The following is a 12,725-nucleotide window of genomic DNA, read 5'->3' as shown; positions in this document are numbered from 1 at the left end:
TTGGAAGAGTTGTCACTTCAAGTGATATTCCTCAAATAGCTAAAAATGTCCTGGGCTTTCTAAGTAGAAAATATCTCTAAGTTGTACTTATTAAAATGTGACTGGGGGAATTTTAAATTATATTCAGTGGAGGTATATTTGCCCATCTTAATTTTTGTTCTGGTAATTTCTCAAAATTTTAGAGGTGAGGTATTTATTGATTTGTGTGTGTGAAAAACAAGACAAAACACACCTGCTATGAGGATCCTTTTTTTTTTTTTTTTAAAAAAAAAAAAAAAAAAGCTTTCTGGTTATCCAGATAACACACTTTAATTGTAATTGTACAATTGAAATGGATAAATTTAACATGACAAAAAATAGCAAATCCTCTGCTCATGGAAAGGTGATCTTTAAACCCTCTTGTCTTACAGAAGAAAACGTTTGGTTGACTAAGAACTGACATGGTCTGCTAATAGGGATTCTTAGCATTTTTAACATCATCCCTGTTTGACTGCTTCTTTTTCTACATTCTCATCTTCTAACTTTTTTCTAGGGCTGCTCTTTTTAGTAAAGCTAAACAAAACCTGGCGTCCTACAGCCTTACTAACCTTTGTTAATCCGCCTGCTCGTCACATCTTTGTATGGCATCTGTGCTCACTCATGGGGGAAAGAGATTCTGGAAGAAGCAACAGCAATAACCAAGGCAAATGTGGGGAAGTGTCTGCATGGGTTGTTAGCATGATGTGTGGGGCCTAGGTTTTACTTCATTTTCTTCAGATAGTGAGGTCGTTAAGGCACGCCATTGAATAATTTTGAATGACCATAGGGTGACAAACTCACTCCTGTTGTCAATTCTCCTAAGAAATTTGGTGGCAAATTTCATCACTTAAGCCAGAAAGTGGAAATTTGGATTAGGAACACCAAATAAGCAAATCTTTATATTAGTAGAAATGTACATAGGCATATGTCTTAATAGACTTCCACATTATTGAGGGGTTTTTTGTTTTGTTTTGTTTTTTAGTTTTTTTGGTTTTATTTTTAAATTTGGTTAAGGCTTTTTTGCTTGCTTTTTCTTCAATTTAATTTTCCTTTTTTACATTTTAATTTTGGTTATTTTGGGGCCATTTTTTGATTTTGTTTTTTCAAAGGACGCGGATTCTGATAGCGGGGACGATTCTGACAAGAGGTCGTGTGAAGAGAGCTGGAAACTGATTACTTCTCTGAGAGAAAAACTACCTCCCAGCAAGTTGCAAACCATTGTTAAAAAATGTGGCCTCCCCAGCAGTGGGAAGAAACGTGAACCAATTAAAATGTATCAGATACCCCAAAGAAGGCGCTTGAGTAAAGATTCCAAGTGGGTCACAATCTCAGATCTTAAAATTCAGGCTGTCAAAGAGATTTGCTATGAGGTTGCTCTCAACGACTTCAGGCACAGTCGGCAGGAGATTGAAGCCCTGGCCATTGTCAAGATGAAGGAGCTTTGTGCCATGTATGGCAAGAAAGACCCCAATGAGCGGGACTCGTGGAGGGCAGTGGCCAGGGACGTCTGGGATACCGTCGGTGTTGGGGATGAGAAGATCGAAGACGTCATGGCCACCGGGAAAGGCAGCACTGATGTAGATGACCTCAAGGTTCATATAGACAAGCTGGAAGATATTTTGCAAGAAGTCAAAAAGCAAAATAACATGAAAGATGAAGAGATAAAAGTCTTAAGAAATAAAATGCTCAAAATGGAAAAAGTCTTGCCACTGATTGGATCTCAGGAACAGAAAAGCCCAGGAAACCACAAAGCAAAGGAGCCTGTTGGTGCTGGTGTTAGTGGCACCTCTGAGAATAATGTAAGTAAAGGAGACAGTGGAGAACTTGCAAAAGAAGAACGTGTTTCCCAGCTGATGAATGGGGATCCAGCTTTTAGACGTGGACGTCTGCGTTGGATGAGGCAAGAGCAAATTCGGTTTAAGAACTTGCAACAGCAGGAGATAACAAAGCAACTTCGTCGTCAGAATGTACCTCATAGATTCATCCCTCCTGAGAACCGGAAGCCCCGCTTCCCCTTTAAGAGCAACCCTAAACACAGAAACTCTTGGAGTCCTGGGACACATATCATCATAACAGAAGATGAGGTTATAGAGCTTAGGATTCCAAAAGACGATGAAGCAAGGAAAGGGAATAAAGAAGAGAGCCAAGAAAAAGGGGGTAAAGGAACTTTTAAGGATCCCCAGTTTCCATGGGGCTCTCAAGGAATGAGAAGTCAAGATCATATCCAAGTTAGCAAGCAGCACATTAATAATCAGCAACAGCCACCTCAACTACGTTGGAGAAGCAATTCTCTCAATAATGGCCAGCCGAAAAGTACGCGCTGCCAGGCATCTGCCTCTGCGGAGTCATTAAACTCCCACAGTGGTCACCCCACTGCTGATGTGCAGACTTTCCAGGCAAAGCGCCATATTCATCAACACCGTCAGTCTTACTGTAATTATAACACTGGAGGTCAGTTAGAGGGCAGTGCGGCCACTTCCTGTCAGAGGCAGACTGACAAACCCAGCCACTGTAGCCAGTTTGTGACACCTCCGCGGATGAGGAGACAGTTCTCAGCACCCAATCTCAAAGCTGGTCGAGAAACCACAGTATAAATCAGTTACTGGACAAACTTGAAATCATGGTGGAAGAAACAGACAATGTTAGCTCGTGATTTGATTTGGTTCTACCTTTGGCCTTGAGTTCTTATTATTTACATTATAAATATTGACTGGTTTTATATTGTTAAGACAAAACACTGGTAAAAGTTTCAACACCTCCCTTTTGCTTGTATACCATAAATGGGCAGTTTTTGAAATTTTGGATAAAGCATCAAGAACTCCTTTTTCTGAAACGTTCCTCCTTTTTAGTGCCTAGATAATTAATATACTTACTTACACAGACTTGTCCCATCTTGATGTAAGTTTGTTATGTTTTTATAATGCCTATAAATTAATCTGACATCCAGAAAGACCTGCCTCTTAGTTTATGCAGACATTCAAAAGGAGAATTTGATAAGCAGAATTAAATGTCTGTTATTCTTCATAAATGTTAGAAATTGATTTTAAAATAATAACATGCAACTGGGTGGGCACAACTTTGGATTTCTCATCCATGTCTGTTCCCTTTTTAAAATATAATTAGAATTTTCGTAAGCAAAAACTAAAGGTCTTCAAACATATCTTGCCATACATAGCTTTGCATCTTCCACAGAACTTCCACGTCTTCTTTTATTCTGTATTTTACAAGAAACTCATACAATGTTTTTTTTTCTTTTGAATGTATCAGAATATGTATGAAATTTGTCATACCAGAATCTATAAATTGGCACTGTGTCTGGGATTCTGTTTGTGGTTTGCATTTTGAAGTTCAGTGTGTCATTTGACACACATGCACACAAAGTGAACTATTCACCAAAATCATGCCAACAGAAATACCAACAAAAAACTTGTATAGTTTGTAAGGAGGTTATTTGGCCTGAGAGGGAAGAGGTGGGACATGGGGACAAAGCTACAGCATATGGCTCTGTGGTGCTGTTTTTTTCCAATAGTTGATGAAATAGTGAAATAAAAGTTAACTTTGGTTGGGCTTGGAATAAAGGAGATGATACATAATAAACTATTCTTTGGTTAGCAGTAGTAATGCTCGTAGACACTCAAACAAGGAAGGCGAAGTCCTGATGATCGATCATTTATTGTATCAATACCTCATTTTATTTGGTTGTGGTCTCAGTTTGCCTCACTGGAGAATCCACTAAGAAAGATGGATTTTAATGGGAAGAAAAGAATTATTTTTCTACATCGTTCCTCATCTCTTGAGTTTGTCAAAAACTTTTCTAAGAGGCAGTGTGAAGAGCCAGAGATGTCTGAAATTGCCTGACTTCATGTTCTGGAAGATTCCTAAGTCACATGAAATCATCTATCAAACACTTTTCTTCCAAATGGTGTGAAAAACTACAGCCAAGATAGCAGTTAGCATTCAAGGAAGCCTTAAAGATTGTGATTATGTTTTTTTTTCCTTTGCGTGTGGGCACTGTGCTTTATTAGAACACGTTGTTTTTAATCATAGTATTTTTTCTTTGCCTCTAAGAAAATACTTTCTTAATGCACAGAAAGTTGCTTCCCATTAATATTTTTCCCCTTAAAAAGAGAAGCTTTGAGAGATATTTTTGCTTTCATAGCTAGAACAGTTGAAGTCTTCAACTGAGGTTTTGTGGCAGATGAGACATGGGTAAATGATGTCTGTAATGGGTTGACTTACTGAGATGACAATCTCCTGTGCCATTTGGTTTGAATGTACTTGAGAGGCTGCTTCAAATCAGTCACTTCAATGCATTTTGTGTAAACCCGGTTGTCCTTTTTTATTCCTCTTTAGACATAAATGTGCTAACTATTCCTTTCTAGGCACAATTTATTTTCTAAGATTAAAAATAATAATTGCTAGGTTTGGTGGCACACGCCTACAGCCCCAGCTACTTGGGAGGCTGAAGCAGGACGATCCCTAGAGCCCAGGAATTCTGAGCTGTGGTGCACTATGCCGGTTGGGTGTAAGTTTGGCATCAATATGGTGATCTCCCTGAAGCGGGAAACTACAAACTTGCCTAAGGAGGGGTGAACCCAGCCCAGATTGGAAATGGAGCAGGCCAAAACTCCCAGGCTGATCAGTAATGGGATCTTGCCTATGAATAGCCAGTGCACTGCAGGCTGGGCAACAGAGTGAGAACCTGTCTTAAAAAAAAATATATATATATATTTATTATATTATTCAGGTTTCAACTCTGTAGCAAAAATGGGCTCTCATTTCCCTGACTTGAGATAACATAGGGTAGGTCCATATATTTTCATTCTTATAGTGGTCTTTTCATGGGAGTGAATGAGTTACTCTCCGCTGGTGATTAGGTAACACTGTACAATGAAGAATTATATAATATATTCATTTACAGCTGTGGATTGTGGTAAGGACTGTGTCCACAATGATATTCCAAAGAATTGGGTTTATATTTCTGCTTCATCTATTAATCCCAGGTGTCCTCATGTTGCTGAAATATTTAGATAGCTAAAGGATCCCTTAATTTCACAGACGACCAGGAAAAATTAACCAAGATTTTATTGACTGCTATGTATGTCCCATGATGCATTTCTGAGCAAATGCTTATCATAGAGAATAACTTTGTATGAATAAAATTGAATCTCTTACTAAATAAGTAACTAGTGCCATGCTTTTGTGAGCTCTTGGTATGGCCCATATTACTTTGTTTTTTGTTTTTGTTGTGACAGTCTTGCTCTGTCGCCCAGGCTGGAGTGTAGTAGCACAATCTTAGCTCACTGCAACCTCTGCCTGCCAAGTTCAAGCAATTCTCCTGTCTCAGCCTGCTGAGTAGCTGGGACTACAGGCGCGCGCCATCACCCCTGGCTCACTTTTGTATTTTTAGTAGAGATGGGGTTTCACCATGTTGGTCAGGCTGGTCTTGAACTCCTAACCTCAGGTGATCCACCTGCCTTGGCTTCCCAAAGTGCTGAGATTACAGGCGTGGGCCACCGCGCCTGGCCTGTTTTTTTAATGTGATTTTTCTCTAAGCTTAAATACCACAAGGCCAAAGAGAAATGGTCATAATTTAAACCATTATTATATTGTTGAAGTATCCCTAGGTATTATTGTAGCAAAGTGGGAAAAAAGTTTTTATGCTATTGAAGTTATGTAATGATCCGACATTAATGGGAATATAGAGGAGTCCTAATTAATTGGTATAATGTCACAAAGCAGAATGGTATTCCTTGGAGAGTTAAAGACATTCTCTTTAGTAAGTCTAAACCAAAGTATATTCCTGCTTCTGATTCCTTCTAGCCCAGTGAATTATTTATCTTTTCACTGGTAATGTGGTGAATGGGAATTGTTTATTACATTGAAGTGACTTGAAGTGACCTTTTGTGCTTTAGGTGCAGGTTGACGCTGAAAAAAAACAAAACACTGAATTTGTCACACCTATGTCTGCATTAAAGGCTGTTTTACTACGGGAAGTTACATAGACTTCCTGCAGTCAGCTGCTGTGCCCCCAGTGCCTTACTGGTCCTTTGTAGACTCGCCTTAATGATTTGTACAAATGACTGGGAGGAGGGGATGCTGCCTGTGTCCTGGTGAACCTTAATGAAGGAGCCGTCTTAGGTGCAGTGCGAAACAAGCATTTGTTCTGTACTGTTAGAGCCAAAATTGTGATGAGCAATACTGATAATTGTCCAGTTTATGTCATCTTTCCTAGATTTTAAAATCTGTTCTAGATATTCTTAGCTTGAACCACTTTTGATTGTGAAATGTATTAGTTGTTGTCCCATTATTACTGTAAAATGAAATTTTGAATCTTCTTGTTAATAAACTGTGGATTTCCCCCCTCAATTTCTTAAACAACAACAACAACAAAATGCTTGAAGATTGTCTTTGAGTGTAAGATCTGCCTTTTCAGAAAGGGAGTGTTAGTTTGTAATGTTATAAAATAAAGACCTCATTCAATAAAAGTTGAAGTCATCTTTTAAGAGTGTGATTTCTCTCTATTTGGGAAGAGGGAAAAGGAAAGCAAGGTAATGCTAACTAAACCTGGTTTTGACTTTTATTTATTGCTTTTTCTTCTGAAGATGGTTGTAAACTAAATCTTTTTAATAGTTTTACGTGGACTTGATTAGTTTTAAAGCTTTTGCTTTAGCTACTCTTTTCTGTTTAACAAAATTCTGTCCTAAACAAGATCTTTCAGCCCTATTTTATGCCACATTTCACTTACATAAAATCTTTTCTCACAAAGGATGAATAAGGATATTACTTTCTGATTTGAGTTTAACCGTGTTTTCAGTTTTTTCTCTACATACTCTTGGTTTGAAGTTCTTTCAAATGAAATTATTTATTTCCCTTTATGTAGGTAGAAACTAAATTTCTAAAAAGTTTTGAGCGACTCTGCAGCTTTTCTTTCTCCTTTAACCTCTGCTTTTCTTCACCCAGAGTATCAGTGGTGCACTAGAGAGGAAACAGGACAAAGCAGAATATTTTTCTGGAATGGACCACTGGTCTCAATGAAAATTTGTACCTGACATTATTTTTTAATGTTTAGAAGCAACGTAATCATGCATCATGGGGTAGAATACAAAATCCACATGAGTTTTTAATATGAAATCTGGAACTTCAGAGAATTGTTATGCCTGAATTGGTCTGCTTCCGGCCTCATACCTTTTTCCTTCAGGCACTTTGTATTCCTCTGCTGTTGGAGAAACTGATGGAAAAGTTGCAGTGTTCTGACCGTTTGTAGGGTGACACAGAAGATTACAGTGTGATATGTGTAGTGACTCTGTGCTGATGAGACTGTGACCACACAGTGCTGCTAGTGGTGAGGAGCTAAGTTAAGTGTTGTCAACAACTGGGGTGTCATCTTGGGTGTGGATATTTTCCTTCTGGCTATTGCTTGCTAATTATAATCTGCCATTAGGAGCCAAGCCTCTAATGTCTAAAACAGCCTAACTGGAAAACTCAGAATAATGATACTGATTTTACCTTAAATATCACCTTCTCAGAGGTGCCTTAATTGTGCCACCATCCTCTCTCATCGAGAGTACTGCAGTACCCTAACTTGTCTCTTTGCTTCTATTCTTGACCCCTGTAATCCATTGTCCATATAGCAACCAACATCATCTTTTAAAAGCATAAATCATATCTTATCAGTGTCCTCAGGGGCTTTCCATTGCATGAAAGAATCTTAGTCTTACTGTAGTCTCCAAGGCTTTACATGTTTTGGCTGCTTACCAACCACTCTTAACACTGTCACTCTCACACCACAGATACTCTGTCTGCCCTTTTGTTCCTTGTATATGCCAAGTTTCTTCCCACCTCTGGGCTCTTGTACTTCTCAAGCCTGGAGCCCGTTTCCATCATGCTTACCTCCCCTTCCAGACCTGAGCTCCTGAGCTCTTTCTGCCCAGCCTGCCACAAGTTGACTCACTGTTTTAATAATGATGGCCTGTAATTATCTTTTCTTTGTACTTGTTTGGTTCTTCCGTGAGAATGTAAACTCACCTAGAATAAATGCCGTATCTGTCTTACTCACTTCGCCAGTCATATAAATCCATTACCTGGAAGAGGGGTTCTCAAACTGTTATGTCAATTAGAATTTGGGGTCTTACAAGAACACAGACTATTGGGCCCACCTCCAGAGTTTCTGATTCACTAGGTCTGGGGCGAGACCTGATAAATTTGCATATCTGATAAATTCCCAGGTGATACTGTTGCTGCTGGTCCAGTAACCACCTTTGATAACCAGTGATCTGGAATGGGGGCTTGGTAAGCATTTTCTGTAAAACGCTGGATAGTAAATATTTTAGACTTTGTGGACCATGTGGTCTTTTTTGTGAAATTGTTCAACTCTGTTGTTGTAGTAGGAAAGCAGCCATAGACAGTATGGAAACGAACAAGGGTGGCTGTGTTCCAGTCAGACTGTTTACAGAAACAGGCAGCGGGCTGGATCTAGCCCGAAGGTCATAGTTTGCCGACCCTGATCTAGAAGGTAGCTACTTCTGATAAATATTTATCTAAAAGATCAGTATGTGACTGTGTATGTGATCTAGAAGACAGATACATGTCAGTTGCTGGGATAAGTGGTAAGTGACAAATGTGTGGTCCCTGGCCTCATAAAGTTCTTAGAGTTGTGGAGGGAGACAGCTGTAATAACCACACCGGTAGTGAGTCAGTACATTTGTGACAAGTGCCATGGTGGAAAAATACAAGGTGCTCTGAAAGGGTTTAACGGGTGCCTTTGGGAATGAAAGGTGGCCTCTCATTGCTCTTAGCTGACAATGTTTTTGTTTCACTGAGGAAAAAAAGCAATCAGAAGAAAACTTTGTTTTCTTCCTTTGTCTAGTTTTGCCTGCATTCCTGTACTGGGCTTTCCCTCCTGTTAGTGGATGAACTGTCCTTGATCCTCTCCTAGCCCAGCCCTTGCTCCCTGCATTCATACCCTCTCAAGACCTTGTTGAACATTTACCCACTCCTCTTTTACGTCATCAGTTTCTCTCCTGGATTATTACTGCCAGCATGCAAACATGTCACCAGCTGGAAAAGTTTTCTGTACTTATTACGTCCCACTTACCCACTTCCCATTCTTTTTTTTTCTTTTTTCTTTTTCTTTTTTTTTTTTTTTTTGAGATAGAGTCTCACTCTGTCACCCAGGCTAGAGTGCAGTGGCACAATCTCAGCTCACTGCAACCTCCACCTTCCAGGTTCAAGTGATTCTCCTGCCTCCTGAGTAGCTGGGACTACAGGTGAACGCCACCACACCTAGCTCATTTTAGTATTTTTAGTAGAGACGGGCAGGGTCTCACCATATTGACCACGCTGGTCTTGAACTCCTGACCTTAGGTGATCCACCCGTCTCAGCCTCCCAAAGTGCTGGGATTACAGGTGTGAGCCACCACTCCTGGCCCCATTTTTTCTTTTCATTATTTCCTATCCTCATTCTTACTGGAACTCATCTAGTCAGACTCTTGTTCTCCCCTCACCACCAAAGCTGCTCTTATCAGGGTCATGAAAGCTCTTCTTGATGACAGATTTAGTACATTTTCTCAGTCCTTATCTTACTGAATGTCTCTGGCATTTGACACAGTTGCCTACTCTTCATGGGACACTTTCTTCTCTTGGCTTTTTCTTTTCCTTGGACCTTTCTAGCTGCTCCATCATGGTCTCTGGCCACAGACCTTGGCTATTTCTATATGTTTCTCTGTTCCCCCTTCCATTTTTGTACTGATGATGAAGATAATGATAACTGGTATATTGAGCATGTATTACGTGTATTTATACACATAAACCTTTTACATGTATTGACTCATTGAGTCCTCACAACACTCCTCTTCTGTGAGGTAGGTATTGCTTATTCCCTTTTCACATACTTTCCCAGTGTAACATGGCTACTCAGCGGGGGAACCAGAGCCAGTCCCAGGGAGTCATTCTGTCTGCAAACCTCTGCCCCACCTCGCCTTCTGCTGATTCTCAGGTGTCCTCTCTCCAGCCTGGGCCCCTGCCCTGAGCTCTAGATTCTGACATGCAACTACCACCTGACATCCAAATCACTGGCAGGCAGGCACCTTGCATTTGAACCATTTGAACTGGAGCAGCTAGCTCAAGGCAGAAATCCAAGTCATCTTTAGTTTCTGTTTTTCTTCACATCTCATGATCAGATCATCAATAGATCCTGTTTACTCTCCCTGTAAAACATATTCTGACTCCATCTCTTTTCACCACCTTTGCTGCTAATACCCTGGTCCACCACCACAGTGCTGGACAGTGCTGTGACAGCCTTGTGATCAGTCTTCTTATTTCCATAGTTCCTCCTAAGTCCCACAGAGAATAATGTTTTTAAAACATATCCCAGCTCTAAACCACCCAGCAGTTTCCATTAGAATATATCCCCAGACCTTACCATGGTCTATAAGGCCATCCATACCCCATTTGCTACCTGATTACATCCGCTGCATCTCTTACCCTTCTCTGTACTCTGCCATTCCATCCACACAAGTTTTCTTGCTTTTCCTGAAGTACATGGTGCCCCTTTCCGTTTCTGGACCTTGGCACTTGCTGTTATTATTACTTTGAGTAGAATAACCCCTACCAAAGACCTCTACATGCTTGCTTAACCCTTCCCAGACCACTCAGTCTAGAAGTCTGTCTCCCATTCTTCTCCCTGGTAGTCTCTAACCCTACCTTTATCTTTCTTCATACTAGTACTCTCCACTAAAATCAGCGTATATTTTGTTTACTGTTTATCATCTCTGTCTCCCTTGTCAATGGAACCCTGTCTTATTGACCACTAGCATCTGGCACATAGTAGGAGCACAAAAGGTATTTCCTGAGTGGATGGATGGATAATGTTTTAAAAAGCATGCTCTGTATTGCCTGGGCTCAAGTTCCATTTTTAGCATTTGCTTAACCTCTTTCTTTCTCTTTAACATGAAGCTGACTATATAATACCATCTTTATTTTGCTTTTTGTTTTTTTATTGAGACAGATTCTTGCTCTGTTGCCTAGGCTGGAGTGCAGTGGACGATCTCGGCTCACTGCAACCTCTGCTGCCCGGGTTCAAGCGATTCTTGTGGCTCATCCTCCCAAGTAGCTGAGGCTACAGGCACATGCCACCACGCCCCGCTAATTTTTTTTGTATTTTTAGTAGAGATGAGTTTTCCCATGTTGGCCAGACTGGTCTCGAACTCCTAACCTCAGGTGATCTGCCCACCTGGGCCTCCCAAAGTTCTGGGATTACAGGCGTGAGCCACCACGCCTAGCCTAGTACCATCTTTATAAGGTTATTGGGAAGATTGTAATAATTCATATTTAACATTAAGAACACTTCCTGATACAAAACAAGCTTAAAAACCAGGGTAGATAGGTAGGAGAGAACATACTAGTAGAGAGAACAGCCAGTGCTATGCCTTTATAAATATGGGGCTTATTTTGAACTAGTTAGAATTTCTTTCTTTCTTTTTTTTTTTTTTTGAGACGGAGTCTCTCTCTGTCGCCCACGCTGGAGTGCAGTGGTGCGATCTTGGCTCACTACAAGCTCTGCCTCCCAGGTTCACACCATTCTCCTGCCTCAGGCTCCGAAGTAGCTCGGACTGCAGGCTCCACCACCATGCCCGGCTAATTTTTTGTATTTTTAGTAGAGACGGGGTTTCACCGTGTTAGCCAGGATGGTCTCGATCTCCTGACCTCGTGATCCGCCTGCCTTGGCCTCCCAAAGTGTTGGCATTACAGGCATGAGCCACTGCACCCGGCCATTAGGATTTCTTATAAACATAAATGCCTATGGAAAAAATTATTTTTATCACCACGCCCAGCTAATTTTTGTATTATTAGTAGAGATGGGGTTTCATCAGTCGGCCAGGCTGGTCTTGAACTCCTTACTCAGGTGATCTACCCACGTCGGCCTCCCAAAGTGCTGGGATCACAGGCATGAGCCACTGCGCCCAGCCAAAATGTATTATTTTTTAATGTGCCTTCCATAATTAGTTTTTATCACAAAATGAACAGAACAATAGTATGTGAATCTCATTAGCCATTTGTTGTGGGAAATGGTGATGATATACAGTGTGCTTTTTAAAAGCTCGTAAGTAGCCCGGTTTGGGGAGGGGGCCAATTCTATAGATGATATTGATATTCTGACTATCAATTGTGGTCAAAATGCAGTTAAAGTTTTATGTTTGTTTGTTTTTGTTGTTTTTGAGATGGGGTCTTGCTCTGTCCTCCAGGCTGGAGTGGAGTGGCACAATCTTGGCTCACTGCAACCTCTACTTCCTGGGCTCAAGTGATCCTCCCACCTTAGCCTCCCGAGTAACTGGGACTACGTATGCCCTCCACTATGCCCGGCTAAGTTTTGTGTTTTTAGCAGAGACAGGGTCTCGCCATGTTGCCCGGACTGGTCTCAAACTCGAGCTCAAGTGATCTACCCGCCTCCGCCTCCCAAAGTGCTGGGATTACAGGCATGTGCCACCACACCTGGCCCAGTTAATGTTTTTAGATTCATAGGGCTATGGGAAATCTCTCATGTTAGTTTTGGTTACTAAAGCACAGCCACAGCTGTTAGGGAAGGTCATCCTCATTCCTTAACTGTCAGAGTCTGAGAATTTTGTGTTCATTGGTAGTTTGACCAGCCTGTCCACTTATTCTTGAAGAAATCCTCAAGATAAAGTATTAACATTTTTTCTACGTGA

The 12,725-nt window shown here is 40.8% G+C and overlaps 1 protein-coding gene across 8 annotated transcripts in view; it reads left to right on the top strand.

The window, feature by feature from the left end:
* Positions 1-12,725, top strand: part of KIF1B (kinesin family member 1B) — a 176,229-nt gene that overhangs the window by 94,377 nt on the left and 69,127 nt on the right. The window contains exon 21 of one of the 8 annotated variants that reach the window (XM_007980615.3): positions 1,128-6,524. The exons of the other annotated variants lie outside the window; for them this stretch is intronic. Coding sequence (XP_007978806.1) covers positions 1,128-2,612 — 1,485 coding nt within the window. The 3' untranslated portion in view covers positions 2,613-6,524. Of the gene's footprint in view, positions 1-1,127; positions 6,525-12,725 lie in introns of those variants that run through there. 8 annotated transcript variants of the gene reach the window in all.

This window comes from Chlorocebus sabaeus, chromosome 20, assembly GCF_047675955.1.
Source record: "Chlorocebus sabaeus isolate Y175 chromosome 20, mChlSab1.0.hap1, whole genome shotgun sequence".
Lineage (NCBI taxonomy): Eukaryota > Metazoa > Chordata > Mammalia > Primates > Cercopithecidae > Chlorocebus > Chlorocebus sabaeus.
Note: the sequence above shows the minus strand (reverse complement) of the source record. Positions and strands in the feature narration are given on the sequence as shown.